The sequence below is a fragment of the Podarcis erhardii genome, assembly GCF_964252035.2.
Source record: "Podarcis erhardii genome assembly, chromosome: 4".
Classification (NCBI taxonomy): domain Eukaryota; kingdom Metazoa; phylum Chordata; class Lepidosauria; order Squamata; family Lacertidae; genus Podarcis; species Podarcis erhardii.
Window position 1 is genome coordinate 4,404,710 of NC_138508.1, and position 16,251 is coordinate 4,420,960.

General features: G+C 47.6%; 1 protein-coding gene across 7 annotated transcripts in view; it reads right to left on the reverse strand.

Moving 5' to 3' along the window:
- The window catches only part of STIM1 (stromal interaction molecule 1), a 105,746-nt gene extending 92,936 nt beyond the window's left edge, over nt 1–12,810 (reverse strand). For 2 of the 7 annotated variants that reach the window (XM_081860285.1, XM_081860286.1), the window contains exon 1: nt 11,058–12,727. In XM_081860285.1, the coding sequence (XP_081716411.1) occupies nt 11,058–11,166 (109 nt within the window). In that variant the 5' untranslated portion in view covers nt 11,167–12,727. The other 5 variants (XM_081860283.1, XM_081860284.1, XM_081860288.1 and 2 more) reach the window with 5 other exon arrangements.
- Nucleotides 12,811–16,251: the final 3,441 nt, after the last annotated feature.

Here is a 16,251-nt window from a genome sequence, read left to right on the forward strand (position 1 = left end):
ACACCAAGTTAAACATGTATTAACAATTTCTGTTAAAAATTTGATATTAACAATGTTTCACTTATGTGAACTGTGTATTAGTTCAGGGTTTCCAAAATAATAAATAAAAGGTGCTGCTGACACCCCCATGGCGAGTAGACATTCTGTTTTGGCACCCACAGCCCAGGTCCCAGGAGCCATTTGGCTCCTAGCTTTTCTGTCCCAGTTTCTAACACTGCACAGGGCATAAGAGTAAAAAGGGGAAAACCTTTTTATGAGCTCTTGCTTTGGAGGTACCAGCGTTTAAAACCTGAAATAAACAGGAAGTTGAAATTGGATGCAAATGCCAGCCACTCACTGTGGCTTTGTTTCCTATATCCAGGACAACCAACTTCTGTGCCCAAGCAGAGAAGCAGGTACTTCTCTAGTAGTCTGGCATGCGAAGCTCAACTCTCCTGGTTTTCGGCTCTGCTGACATACCATGGAAAGGCAGCCAACTTCCGACACCGACAGCGAAGAAATGCAGGTTGCGGGCCAAATCCGTAAGAAAAGCCTGGCTGCTGGATCAGACCAAAGGGGCCCAGCAGCGTCCTGTTCTCACAGTGGCCAACCAGATGTCTGTACTGGGAAGTCCAGAAGCAAAGTCAGAGAGCAGCAGCACTCTCCCCCAGCAACTGGCATTCTCAGGCATAACGCCTCCAGCTGTAGAGGGATAACAGAGCCATCAAGACTAGTAGCCACTGACAATCCTATTCTCCATGAATTGGTCTAATCTCCTTTTAAAGCCCTCCAAGTTGGTGGTCATCACTGCAGCTTGAGGGAGTGAATTCCATAGTTTAACTATGTGCTATGTAAAGAGGGACCCCTTTTTGCCTAGATGCTAAGGCTTCTTTCTTGCCAGTCTCTGGATAGAATTAAACACCCAAAACACAGGGCTGTTGCATCAAATGGTCTGAGAGACTGCCAGTCTCGGGGCAGGAATGCCCACGTCTGATGGCTCCTCGGGATCCTTGAGCAGTTTGGAGATTTGCTGCCGAGTCCAGGTCCCTGTGCCCCTCATCTGAAGAGGCCTCAGGTTTGAGGCCCAACAGGAACACAGGAAACTGCCTTACAATGCATTGGCTCATCTGGCTCAGTGTTGTCCGCAGTGGCTTTCCAGGGTTTCAGACTGAACCTGGGACCTTTCGAATGCAAAGCATGCACTCTACTACTGAGACACATCTCTTCCCCAAAAGAGGAAGGGGAAGAAGAGCCCACCGTGAGGACTTGTGTCTCTCATCACTTAAAAAGCAGTCCCAAGTAATACCCAGAACATGCCTCTGACACGCATGAATCCCATTCCGCACAGTGCTGCCAATCACAATGCTCACGGTTGGGTTCTCAGCAATCTTAGAGGGTGTCCTGACGAGGATTTGCACCCTCTCATACCACAACATGAGCCTCAAATTTCGCTGAAAGGGTTTGCACAACGCAACTTCCTTGAAACGGAAGCATAAACCTAGCAAAGCACACAAGGACAAAAAGTGACAATGACATGACAATCTGTTGTGCTGGAAAACAATTCCAAAAGGAAATGTCAAAGAGCAGTACCAAATCCTCCTGCTTTGTCTGTGGATTTAATTGCCGGTGTTTAAATTAGGTTAAAAATATGCTAAATAAATAACAAGCTGCTCACCCAATTGGCTCTCCTATCAGCTGTGGTCCTTTCTAGCAGGGTCCCAGAGAACACCAGACATCCCAGCCATGCTCTGGTCAGACCTCACCTGCAGTACTGTGTCCAGTTCTGGGCACCACAGTTCAAGAAGGACACTGACAAACTGGAACGTGTCCAGAGGAGGGCAACCAAAATGGTCAAAGGCCTGGAAACGATGCCTTATGAGGAACGGCTAAGGGAGCTGGGCATGTTTAGCCTGGAGAAGAGGAGGTTAAGGGGTGATATGATAGCCATGTTCAAATATATTAAAGGATGTCACCTAGAGGAGAGAGAAAGGTTGTTTTCTGCCGCTCCAGAGAAGCGGACACGGAGCAATGGTTCCAAACTACAAGAAAGAAGATTCCACCTAAACATTAGGAAGAACTTCCTGACAGTAAGAGCTGTTCGACAGTGGAATTTGCTGCCAAGGAGTGTGGTGGAGTCTCCTTCTTTGGAGGTCTTTAAGCAGAGGCTTGACAACCATATGTCAGGAGTGCTCTGATGGTGTTTCCTGCTTGGCAGGGGGTTGGACTCGATGGCCCTTGTGGTCTCTTCCAACTCTATGATTCTATGACACTTTGCTTGGCTGATGAACCAGAAATTGACCCGAGGTGGGGGGGGGGCGGACCAAATGGACCACTTCACTATAATGGAGTAGGGAACACTGGACAACCACAAGCTATAGGTGGGTTGGAGAGCATCATCTAAAGGCCAAGGGATAAAAGCATCAGGCATCTCTCTCTTCTGGCATCACGAAGTGGAGTGCCTCATTTGACTCCTGTTCACAAACAAAACCTATGCACATTTATGCCTCCATACCTCTCTCACACATACATATGTCACATGCAGGTTTCCCAAAGTTCACTTCTCTAATTTTTTCCAAATATCCCCCCAGACCAGTCAAATTTGTCCAGACTTCAGCTTCCCTGCAATTTCTCTTTTAAACCTAATGCTTCCGGTCATCTCCCCAGTGGTATGAATTTTCCTCTTACAATATTTGAAAGTTGTTGTTATATCAACATGTAATTCTTCTCTTCACCAGAAGTAATCAGATTTCATGATTTACCTTCAAAACAGCTCAATTATCTTTGCAGGTTTCCCACAAACACTTCTCAATTTGCAAATGCCCTGTTTGAACTGCAAAAATGGCACAGCAGGATTGGCAGATTTCAACTACACGCCTACCATTTAGCAGACCAGCCATCACATCCTGCCTCTTCCCCTCCCATCCCAATAGAAGGGAATGCAGGACGTTTTGCCAAGTCACAATTCCAAGGGAGAAGATGGCAGACCTAACCGTGTCCATTGTCCATGTCAGAAAAAAACTTCCTCCCATTGTGCAGGACAAACACAAGCAAACTCATCAAGAAAGTAGCTCCTTTACCGTTCTAACATTACATGCCTTCCTGTGTACTCATCCACACTGGGCAGAGAATGCTTGAAAAGAGCCCAAATCATTCAGAGATCAGAAGAATTTAAACAACCTATTTCCATTTGGTGCAAAATCTGTATTACAAACCTACCTCAGCCCTGCAGTCCTGAGGGAGAGGGGTCTATACTCTGCAGGTCGCAGATCCAGCCCCCAACCCCTCTACTTCTAAGGATCTCAGACAGCAAAGATGAGAGAATGTTGCATAAGAACCTAAGAAGAGCCTTTAGGATCAGGCCAATGGCCCATCTAGTCCAACAACCTGTTCTCTCAGGTGCGGAAAAGATGTCTGCGGGAAACCCACAAGTGGGATTCAAGCACAGCAGTGCTCTTCCCTCCTTTTTCTAATGGGGGGGATTGGAAAGAGCCGCTGCTGGGGGAGCGGGGGCTGCTGCTTAATGGACCAACTGCCCAACTCATATGTTCATTCAACTCCCCCTAGTAAGGGCTCCAAGCATCTATCCTTCACCTTTTTTCAATGCACGCTCTGATGGAATGTGTGAATTGCTCTGCGCCTGCAGTTTCAGTCATATCCATCACTCATCCTCATCCATTGCTACTCTCCTCTTAGCTATTAACCTGCTTTTACCTCCGTGTTCCTGTTTCCCGTCCTACCCAAATTTTGCAATACTGTAATAATGAATAATCTTTTTTAAAAAATAATAATATATAATTTATAGCACAAGTTTTGGGATTTGATGCTTTTATTTGTGCTACGTGCATTAGAGCTACGATTTTAATGTATGATGACTCAGAAGTAAACTGTGAATTTAGCCAGCCTTTCTGGCTCAGATCATGTTTAAAATGTCTTTTAAAAATAAATAAATAGGAAAGTACAAACAAAAACACCTCTGCAAATTCTGCAGACATTCCATAGTAGTAGTTTTGGAATGATTCCTGTGAATGAGACATATAGCTATGGGAACACATGACATGGAAACTGAAAATCCATGTAGAAGGAAGACTCGAGAGCAGCTATTGGAAAGAATGAAGTGTGCTGCCCACAGTTCATTTACAAAAACAACAACAACCAGGAGATTTTTCAAGCTGGGCACAGCTCTTTTCATTGAGAATGTCTCCGGTTCAATCCCTGTCAAGTAACAGTTGACAAGAGAGGCTTTTCTGAACCTTAGAAGCTGAAGAGCTGGTGCCAATCAGAAGAAAGTCCTTCTTCATGCAGTGCTTAGGTAAACTATGGAACTCGCACCCACAGGAGACAGTGACAGCTGCCAATCCAGATGGCTTTAGAAGAGGATTAGACAAATCAGTGGAGCAGAGGGCTATTGATGGCCCCTAGCCATGCTCTGTCAGCACAGTCAGGGAAGCAATGCTTCTGAATACCAGCTGCTGGAAGCCGCAGGAGAGAGTACAGTGGTACCTCGGGTTACAGACGCTTCAGGTTACAGACTCCGCTAACCCAGAAATAGTACATTGGGTTAAGAACTTTGCCTCAGGATGAGAACAGAAAGTGCTCGCCAGCGGCATGGCAGCAGCAGGAGGCTCCATTAGCTAAAGTTAAGAACAGTTTCAGGTGAAGAACAGACCTCCAGAACGAATTAAGTTCTTAACCCGAGGTACCACTGTACTCAAATCCTGGTTTTGGCCTTGCCTTTGGGGTATCTGGTTGGCCACTGTGCTGGTCCAGCTCTTCTTATGTCCTTAACGCATAGCAGTGGGCCGGCTAGATGGACATGTAAAGCTCAACTGCAACAAGGCAGATCGCTAATGATCAGAGCAAGGCTCCCCAGAAACGCCAGCAGGTACACACCAGCCCAGCAAAATGTTCCACCAAATCCAGGCCTCATAAACAAGATTCAGGTAGAGCAGAATATGGCCAGCTGCATGATTTACAGCTTTAAATATACAAAGTTCAGAACGTGTTTTCAACGCTTGGGCTCTGCACTTTGTTGTCACCACAAGGGTGGATATGTTTGATGCAGAGCTGCGCAAGCCATTTAACTTTCTCTTATCTTCCTAGCCAGCCTAAATGAACTACTTTGGGGGAGGCTAATTAAATCAAGAAAGCGCAGTAATCTGGCCCATCATGTCAGAAGGTCATCCTGGGACTCCTTCACCGGAATAACCTCATTTGAAGCAGAATGAGCTTGGTCTTTAGTGTGCGTGAATTAATTTATCCAGCATCAAGCTTTATTTCTGCAGCAAAGCTGATTAATGAAAAGAATTCAGTCATGGTTCTCAGCACCAAATAAACACAGGCTGCAGTTCCAGAGCCTCTCAATTGTTTTCGGGGTTTGTTAGCAGCAAGCAGGAAACTTCTGCACTAGATCCGGGGAATGAGTGACGGCCACAAACCAAGTTTAACTGCAAGAAGAGAACTTAAAGGAATACAAAGTTCACCTCGAGGCTGAGGTTACGCCTGTTAGCAAACTACAACTGTTTGAACATCCTTATTCTACAGGGCAGCATTTAATTTGTTGGCTTCTGGTGGAATCGTGCCAGAAAGTACTCTCAGTTTAGAGAAATGGAGAGTAAAACAATGTTGATAAAACAATGCTTAGCATGGAGTGAGTGGATAGAGAAGTGTTTCTTCCTCTGTCATATAACACCAAAACCCATGGATATCTAACGAAGCTGAATGTTGGAAGGTTTGGGGCAGGTAAAAGAAAATACATCTTCATGCAGTGAACAGTTAAACTATGGAACTCCCTCCCACCTGAGGCAGTGGTGGCCAGCATCTTGAATGGCTCTAAGAGAGGCATAGACAAATAAATGGAAGAGAGTGCTATCAAAGGCTGCTTAGCCAATATGGCCATGTTCTGCCTCCACAGTTAGAGGCAGCACTCCATGCTTTAACTGTTTTTAACTCTGAATTTTAAATTGCTGTAACCCCCAATGGGACCTGCTGATGAAGGGCAGGGAATAATTTTAATAATAACAATGGAATCCATTCCATTTAGTGGTTCCTGAGGACATGGGCAAAGTCTTTGGGGACCTGTGTCCACCCACTTGCTTTCTTGACCCTTGACCTTTGTGGCTGGTGAGGGCCAGCTGGGAAGGAGTGAAGCCTCATGGACCAGCAGCCATAAACAAAGCTCTGCAGCTGGGTGATATGATGCTACCACTGATGGAGGCTGCGGTCTGAGCCGTTCTGAAAAGTCCTCCCTGAATCCTGCTGATCTGAACTATGGACCTGCTACAATTAAGCAGCCCTGTGTGAAAGAGCGAGGTCATCAATATGCTGGTGCCACCTTACGTTTTTTTCCAGTATCCTCTGATCTGAGAGCTGATCAAGAGATCACAGAATTATAGAGCTGTAGAGCTGGAAGGGACCCAGAGGGTCCTTACACCTGTCCCTGCAACACAGGAATCACAACTACAAATGTGTGGAGTTACGGCAACCACTTGTTGGGTCCAGCTCTCCCTGAAAGAGTGGCTAGGCAGCCTTTGGTTGCTCCCTAGTCCTGCTGCAAATCCTTGTGCTGGGTTTCTGCAGCCCTTCCTCACTGAATGAGACTTCCTTTCCATCATGCACACAACAGACATGTGTTCTACGTTGAACCGCCCTTGAAGACGGCTCGGAAACTTTCACTATCACAGAATGCAGCAACTCTTCTTTCAACTAGAGCACAAAGAGACCACATTGCTTCCAATTCGATGCAGCTATACTTGCTGCCAATTTGCTTCCAGGCTCAATTCAAGGTGCTGACCTGACCTTTCTTCTACATTTTAACCAACTGAGCTGTTAGCAGTCTAAGATTCAAAGAATCCTACTCAAGTTAGGGGACGAACTAGAAAACCTTCAGGTCTTTTAAAGCTCTGCCTAGAGTTCAATATGTAGTTCTTATAAAGTAAAAAGAACAGTAGTATCACTGCTGCTTCAATGTCTACGACTTCCACAGAGCTGTTGCAGCCCTTTTCAGGATAACTCACAGGAGTTATCCCCTCAGGGCACAAAGAGAATGAATCTTCTCTTCTCCAGAAGCAATAGATGACTTTCAGTATGGCCTGATGATGATTTCTGGGGCTGAGTGGGGGCAGTGAGAAGTTAACTCAAAATCACTTTCTGAGCTGATGCTGCTGAGCTTAAGAAGATGAGCGGGAAGCATGACTCTTTTGACCTCCTGCAATTGCTGCTGCAGCTTCTGTTCAAAGGAGCATCACAGCAGGAACGGGGTTGAGAGTCTGTAGTCACTGCGAAAAGCTGAGCAAGGCAGAGAGTCTGGACTCTTCCTGTTCACTGCAGCTTCCCTGCCTGCCATGGCTAAAGGCTGGAAAAATATACTTCCGAGTTCAGGGCATAATGCTTTTAAAACCCAGCATCAACTTCCAAGGAAACAGCCCTGCACAGGATGGAGGGAAAGTCCGGGTCCTTCAGTGCCAGCATCAAGATACTCTAACCACTTCCTCATGCAGAGCCCACCTGTTGCGTCACAAGCCCCAAAACATGACTCAGAGTAAGCCAGCAGGCACAAGTGCAGCTACAGGCAGGCCTTTTGAAAGCCTTGTCAAATTTAGCTGCTTAGATGTCTCCAATGCGGTACGGAAATATTTATTATACCATAGTGTACTCTTTTAGACTCTCCTGCAACCTGAAGGTGGCACAGAATTAGTCAAAGAGTCACAAAAGCAGTAAGGCCTACACTATTTTTATTCACGAATTGAATTGGGGGGGGGAGGCTTTGCACAAGGTAAAAAACTGGTTAAATGTTATGCAACCCTCTGGAGATATATAATGAAGCTGCATCTTGCCACAAAAAAAAATTCTACCCTCAAAAGACCAAGCACAGGTAGCACGGTACTTTTTGAGGAACAGCTTTGTCAGGAACTCTCGCCACGTCTCCACATGCAGTGTCCCTGCAATGTCCACTGAAGGCCTCCCTCATGCAATGGATACTCCAGGCAGTATGCATACTTCTTGTGGTCCTAAACGCTGAGCAGATATAGACGCACGTCCATGACAGTTTGTTCAAGCAAGTGCAACCCCACTAGGAAGCACCAACAGGCCTATTCTGCTTATTCTGCTTCTGCCCTGGAGTCTGCCCACCTTGCGTTAACTTCCGGGCTTCAGAATTTACTTGCAATATTGAAAAGCCCAAAGAAATCCACACAAGACGACGAGGATAGAAAAGAACAGAAGGAGAAGGAGAAGAAGAAAAAAATAGGTGTTTTCAGCTTAGAGGAGGCACGGGTAACCAGACTGGCAGTTCTTTATGCAGCTGAAAAGGGCAACACCTGAACACAACCTCCTTCCTGCTGGCCTCTCGCAGCAGGTATTGACAATGAGGGGGCAATGGGGACATTGAGTAATTTTGACAGCCTGTGTGTTACAAGTTGCCAAGCGAGGCCACAGTCCTGACAATTGTAATTATTTTAAAACATGCTGGATAAACATTTGATCTGGCGCAGGGTAAAGAAGCAGGTGTGGTAACTGGCTGTCATGCTAAGTATCAGAAGCCCAAGCAACAGGTTTATGGCCAGCTGTAAAAAAGCGATTATCCCGTAGAGCTGAAATTCATCACTGCTCCCGCAGGTCCTTTTCTGACACGAGAGATGAGCTAAGTGAGACTCAACAAGACTCAGAAGGGGAAGGACGCATGACCAGATCCGCACATGGTCAGGAAAGGAAGTCAGCCTTTATCGCACATCAACTGGCAGGCTGATCGCTGCAAACCCGTACGATATTATAGCCCACATTTTTCTCCAAGATGCTCAAGGTGGTGTACATGGTTCTCCCTGAATCCCCACAACAATCCTGTGAGGTACGCTAGGCTGAGAGGCAGTGGCTGGCCACAGGTCACCCACACCCAGTGAGCTTCATGGCTGAGTGGGTGCTTGAGCCCTGATCTCTTAGGTTTTGGTCCAAACACCCTAAACCCAGAGCTTACCAAACTTTTCATGCTGGTGACACACTTTTGAGACATGCATCATTTCGTGACACAGCAATTCAGTTTTACTAGCAAACCAGAGGTTAAGCTAACCCCTTTCCAGCCCTGGGAGGGGCGTGGGGAGTGTTCGCACGATGACACACTAACGTGTCGCGACACACAGTTGGGAAAGCTCTGTTCTAAACACTACACATGCTAGTTAGCTCTCTAGTCCTCACAGAAAAATCATCAGAAACTAATTGTATATCTGCTAAGTGTTTAGCCCCCCAAGAAGGAAGTTGCTTGAGATATCCATTGATCAAGAGAGAACATCCTTCCTACAGAAGCACTCCAGCACCTCTCCACATCTGCTTCTCCAAGCAACAGCTGTCACTTTCAACAAGCAAACGCCTGCAAAAGTCCAAATTTGGCAAGCAGGCAAACTTTGAAACCAAATTAAGCCAGGCGTGTTCTGCACAGAATAGGACTAACAAGTTTTTTTATGTGGCTGCGGCTGAAGACTTTGGCTTCCCAGCTCGTTTAAAATTCTGGCACCTGAGATAAAGGAGTTTCAGTTTGCCAGTAAGGCCCGCAGACACTGCTAGAAGAACCAGCCGCTAAGGGTTTTCATACTGGAAAAGTAGTGTTTCCAGAATTGTGGTTGCCGCTGGGAAGCCTTAGAAATGCCAAGGAAATGACTGCTGCTGGTTTGCTAATACTTGCCCACACCCAGTGCAAGTCACGTTATATAAAAATAACTGCTCACCTCTCTGTGGCAGTAATGCAGGATGCAAGTGGGGTTCGGTATTATTGGCAACATGTGTAACACACCATAAGAACTGCCACACTGGATCATGCGCTCACATGTAGGTTACTACTAACTCAATAATCTCTTCCTGTCATTTGTTTCCCAGCATCTAGTTTTCATTCCTCTTTTATACGAAGTCTAACAGTGGATGCTAGAACTGTCACCCTCCTCTCCATAAACAGTATCTATTCCTTGTGGCAGTGAATTCCACAATCCAGTGCTCAAGAGATGGCAACAGGCTGCCTCTTCCTCAACACTTATTTGTGCTGTTGTCAAGTGAGGAGAGAGAAACTCAGGGTCCCCTCAAACAAAGGTCAACAAGGACATTTCCCACTCCTCTTGGGAATTCCAACAAGAAAAACCACTTAGAAACTGGTGTGCAAATATTTCAACTTTGACACTCTTACAACCTCTCCCCCCCTTTCTCTCCCTCTGCCAAGCCACTTGATAAACCTACGTTAGTTAAGGTTATGCTGACATGCAGCTATTTTAAACAACTGCGATGCAGTTATGGGAAGTTTCAACATGAGAAACTGGCAATGGTGCATTATGGCCATCACTTCGCAAATCAATCTCCTGCATGGGGCTTCCCTAGATCTTTTGGAATGCTCCGACACCACAAACAAGCAGGGAACAGTGGATTCTCCTTTACTATATTCTGGAGCTCAGATATGATACAGCAGATGTGTTCTAAATACTTTTCTGTTTTACCCAATGCCTGATAAGAGTGCACTGTTTGCACCTACAGTCACATTCTTTAGCTCAATGGAAAGAGGACAGTTGACACTCGAGAACAGCTAAACCTCAAGCCTGAAACAGTCAAATTTTTCTTCTGAAAAAAATCAGCAGGTTTCAGATAGAAAGCACACTTCTTCCACAAAAAAGCTGCTCTTTTTCTCTCTCCTCTATGTAAAGCAGGAAATAACCACTTTTACTTCAAGCTAGCTGCCTTTCTCGGAGGCTATTTCAAGATGCGTAGTGTTTTTTGTTTCCTAGCCTGAAATTGCCTACAGAAAGAACCATTGCAGAGTTGGGGAGGGGAAACTCTCAGGCACACTAGGAAAAAACACACCAGTATAAGACCACCAAAAATAGCTAGGATTTAAGCAGACATCAGAACGCAGGTTGGCGAGGAAGGAGCTCCAAAATACTTTACAAGTTTCTTTTCCAAACCTCCAAGAAGGGAAGAACAATTCACAACTTCAACTTCAAAGCAGAGCCCAAGGGATGAAAAGAGCCCAGGGATGAAAAGGAACATTATTTCATACCCCAAAGGATTAAGAAAAGGCAAAACCGGCTCCTTACCCACAACTTTTTCCTTACCTGCTATTGTGGCATCGTCTAGGTAGGTGCCTGGGGGCCTCTCCCCCTGTCCATGGTGCAGAAGGAAGCCGCAAAGGATCCATATGGCTATTCTGGACCATACATCCATGTTGTGTCCGGCAAAGGAGACCCTTCAGCGTTTCTCGTGTGTCAGGAGTTCCTCGGCATCAGTTCCCAACAGAAAAAGAAGTCCAGATTCCCAGGGATACTCCGAGTCCTGATTCTTTCTGTCCTTGGATTCTTATATTCCAAAAGGGTACAGGAAGTGTCCACTAGCCCAGAAGTAGAGCCAGGTTGTTTCCAAAAGCTGCAGAAGTAAAGGTTGGAAAGGCTTTAAGGAGTTTTTCCCCTAGCCGCTGAACACAGCTCGAAATTCTGCCCCAGATCCAACAGCCTCCCAAAACCTTTTCTATATCCGCAGAACAGGCGCTGAAAGGCTCGTCTTACCTCTAAGTGGGGGTGTCATACAAATCCTAAACGCTTAAAAGCATCCGTTTTCAACATGCAACATAACTGGGAAATTAGTAAAAATATTCTCTGGGCTTGGCTGCTTTCTTTCGCAAATTATGTACTAGGCTGCTGAAGCAACCCAACCAATGAAGCAGTAATCCAAGCACATCCCCAAAACTGCCAGCAGGTTTAGAACAGTTTAGCAGATTCAGAACTAGAGGAGACCAGATTATGCCTGGTATAATAGAACTGTAACAGATTCTAAACGCGCGCACACATTATTTGCCAAGCTAGATTTTCAGTCTTCACACCGCAGGAGTCTCAGTCTGACTGCTAAAAGCCTAACAAGCATTTACTTTTAACAGAACCCAGGAAATCTCTCTGCAAAGAGGCACATGCAGGTGAATTCAGAGCAACACCACCACGCAGCATGTAGAAAACGTGGAAGAGGAACACATCAGCCAGATAAAAGATTAAAGAAATGGGGGCCCTGTTGCACAAGTTGCCCCCTTTTGTCCTCTCAAAAAGAAAACTTCCTCAGAACCGAAGGAAAGGAAAACGTCTGGAGACCAGCTACCCGCTCTCATCAGACTCCTGCGCTCTTTTCAGGGGCAAGAAACAGCAGCCTTGCAACCACCTGGATCAGACCTTCCCGGCTTGGCATCCCCTGGATTCCACTCCGCCAACCAAAGGCCACCAAACCATTTAATCCATTTAAACTTTGGCTTCTGCGCAACTTTCAAAGCGATATTTCTGTCTGTCTGTCTGTCTGTCTGTTTTTTTCCTCTCTCTCTCTGCTCCACAAAATCACTCCCTGAAATCCCTTTTATCCTGGGCCACTTCCAGCTGTCCAGAAGAGTCTCCCCCAGGCCAGGCTGTGTGTCAAATGCTGAAAATAAAACAAGAAATAAAAAGCTTCGGCAGGTCGAAAGATTCTGCGTGTCTGGTTTTTGGGGGGGTTTTAAAAAATCCTGCTAAGCTCTCGGGGAAGGCGACCCAGCAAGTCCGGCCACGGATCTTCTCAAGGCACCTGGTGGCTTCTCCGCAGGAGGGACCAGAAGAAAGCCCCCCACCCCGCCGAGAAGCGGGTCCCTGGGGCGCCTTTCACACGACCACCACGAGGAGCCTGGTGACAGTCCCAGGATCGGGCAGGCTTCCTTCTTCCAGAGCAGGAGGAGCTTTTCCTTGCTGGGCCAGGAGGGAGGGAAGCAAGCAGGGAGCGGGGGAGGGAGGCCTCACCTGTCCACAGGTGCAGCAGCCTCAGGTAAGAGCTCCTGGCTGACGCCCACTCCCCCCCCCACACGCGGGTGGGTCTTTCCTCTTCTTCTTCTCCTCAGGTGCAGGCCCCTCCCCCACACAACGCCCCCCCCTCAAAAAAATATGCCCCCCACAAGCTGACCCCCCCCTCCCACACACCCTGACCCCCTCACACCCCCCCCCCACAAGGGCTCCCAAATAGCCCCACGAGGGCTGCTCTCCTCTCTCAGGCACAGGGCACTGGGGCGGCCGGCCCTCGCTTCTTCCCCCCCCCTCCCCGAAGTGGTCTCTCCTCAGCACGCCGCCCCCCCCCCCGCCGCAATGGACTCTCCCACGAACTGCCTCTTTCCCCTCCTGCCGCGCGCGCCTGCGCTCCTCACTCACTCACGCTCTCTCTTCCCGCGTCCCCAAGTGGTATCTCCCACGAACGCGCTCGCCGCCCCCCCCCCCTTTCCCGCCCTTCTTATTGGTCTCTTCCTCGTCGTTCCGGCTGCCTCGGCGCGCCTCGCGCAGGAGGAGGCGGGGTTACGCGGCCCCGCCCACTCCCACTCCCCGGCAGCCAATAGAGCGCCGCGGTTGGCCGCCCGGCGCGCAACTTGCCCGGCAGCGGCCTCTAGCGGCGGCGAAAAGTGAGAGCGCGGCCTCCTTGCAGCTTCAAGTGGCGAAGCTCCGCTCGGACTGCACCAATGGAGGGGTGGGGGGGTCCTGCTTGCGTTTCTTTATTTTATTCACATTTGCACCCGCTATTCAGCCAAAAAAAAAATCTCCCAGAGTGGCTTACTTGAAATCAAAACAATATGCCCCCTACCTGCAGGCCCCCCCTCCCTCCCTACATACATAAAAAATAATGTTATTATTAATACTCCACCCATCTGGTTGTGTTTCCCCAACCACTCTGGGCGGCTCCCAACAGAATATTAAAAACAGGATGAAACATGAAACTATAAAAACTTCCCTAAACAGGGCTGCTTTCAGGTGTCTTCTGAAAGTCAGATCATTGTTTATTTCCCTGACATCTGATAAATAGAACACACAGAGGGAAAGGGATAAGGAGGGAATAGGAAAATAAACCTCAACATTTATAGCCCACCTTTTTTCCCCACTGACAGGGAGTCAAGGCAGCTTACAAATAAAATAAGAACAGCTAAAAATATAGATCTGTGTGCATTGTTATAATCATAACTGTCATTATCTATTCAGTTTATATAACACCCGTCATCTGAAATTCCCAGGGCAGTGCACATTAAAAACATAATTTACATAGCATAATTAAAAAACACACACAATACAGTCATACCTCAGGTTACAGCTGCTTCAAGTTGCGTTTTTTCAGGTTATGGACCGCTGAAAACCGGAAGTACCGGAACGGGTTAATCCTGGGTTTCGGCAGTCGCACATGCGCAGAAGCTCTAAATCACGCTTTGTGCATTGCGCAGAAGCGCCGAATCACAACCCGCATGTGCACAGATGCGCAGGTGTGGGTTACGAACATTTGAAAGGCCCTGTTGTTTAGTCGTTTAGTCGTGTCCGCCTCTTCGTGACCCCCTGGACCAGAGCACGCCAGGCCCTCCTGTCTTCCACTGCCTCCCCCAGTTTGGTCAGACTCATGCTGGTAGCTTCGAGAACACTGTCCAACCATTAATGGACAGGGTAAAGATATTAGCTGAGATTAGATGATCCTTGGGTCCCTTCCAATGCTAAGATTCTATGATTCTATGAATGGTTTCATCTGGCAATAAAGATATGAAAGGAAGGCACCGGGCAAGCCTCTCTGAAGACAGCATTCTACAGATGGGAGCCACCACAGAAAAGGCCCATTCTTGTGTTGTCATGCTCCAAACCTCTTGAGGAGGGGGGCACAGAGAAGGGACTTGGATGACAAGTCCTGGACAGTTCGTTCAAGGAGAGACAGTCAGAAGTCCCCAAAGCCTGTTGCAATAAGAAGGTCTCTGCCTGTCTGCATTGCATTTGCTTTTATATCCCACCTTTTTCTCTCCCAAAGAGCTCATTTCAACAAACCTGCGAGGCAGGTTAGGCTGAGAGGCAGTGGCTGGCTACCGAGGGGACCCAATGAGCTTCATGACTCAGCGGGGATTTGAACCCTGGTCTCTCCCAGGTCTTAGTCTAATTATTGTATTTTAATATTTTGCTGGAAGCCGCCCAGAGTGGCTGGGGAAACCCTGCCAGATGGGTGGAGTATAAATAATAACTTCTTATTATAATTATAATTATTAACTGCTATACCACACCCTGCACTGAGATTATTGGCTCATCCCCCCATGGAACACACAAGTCCTGCAGGAGCAAAGTTTGTGAGTTTGTGCGCAAGACATTTTGCTGTCTGAGGCAAAGGACAAGATGACCCCTTCCCTCCTGGCAGCACACACAGAAACCAACTGAGCTAATGATGATGATTTTTTAAATTTATATACCACCCTTCATCCAAGGATCACAGAAAACACAATTACTACTAATAATAATCGAATCCCCTCTCCGAACACATTAAAAAGGTCAAAGGAAGAGCATTCCACAGACAGGGAGCCACTGCAGAAAAGGCCCTGTTCTTGTGTTGCCGCCATGAAGAAGGGCTTCCGATGAGGAACGCAGAGTCTGGGTCAGTTCTTGCGGGGAGAGGCGGTCCTGGAACATTATGGCCCTGAGCTGTTTCAAGCTTTATAGGTCAAAACCAGACCTTTAAATTGGACCAGGACTAGCAGCCAGTTCCATTGGACCAGGATTGATGTAATAGGCTGAAACCATGGAAGCTTACTCTAGTCAGTGTTTTCCAGGGCACCTGAGGTCCGCCACAGGTACAAGGCAGCCTGCATGGCACTCGCAGCTCTGTCCACCCCCCGTCCTTCAGCATTTGCAGCCTGAGGCAGCTGCCTCACCCCAGGACGGCCCTGATCTTAGGTAAAGGGACCCCTGACCATTAGGTCCAGTTGTGGCTGACTCTGGGGTTGCGGCGTTAATCTCGCTTTATTGGCCGAGGGAGCCGGCGTACAGCTTCCAGGTCACATGGCCAGCATGACTAAGCCGCTTCTGGCGAACCAGAGCAGCGCACGGAAATGCCGTTTACCTTCCCGCCGGAGCAGTACCTATTTATCTACTTGCACTTTTTGGTGTCCTTTCGAACTGCTAGGTTGGCAGGAGCTGGGACCAAGCAACGGGAGCTCACACTGTTGCGGGGATTCGAACCACCAACCAAGAGGCTCGGTGGTTTAACCCACAGCGCCACCCGCGTCCCTGGTCCTGACCTTTGTTGTTGTTGTTTAGTCGTTTAGTCGTGTCCGACTCTTCGTGACCCCATGGACCAGAGCACGCCAGGCACTCCTGACCTTAGGGATGCTGTATTTCAAAAAGCGGAAATCTGGACAGAAACGTTGTGGGAAATGGCACTGCCGACATTGGCTGCCAGACGTCTGGATTTTCTGGGACATTTAGCCGATTTCCCACCCAGACACTGCTTTTGACTGCAGTTATGTGC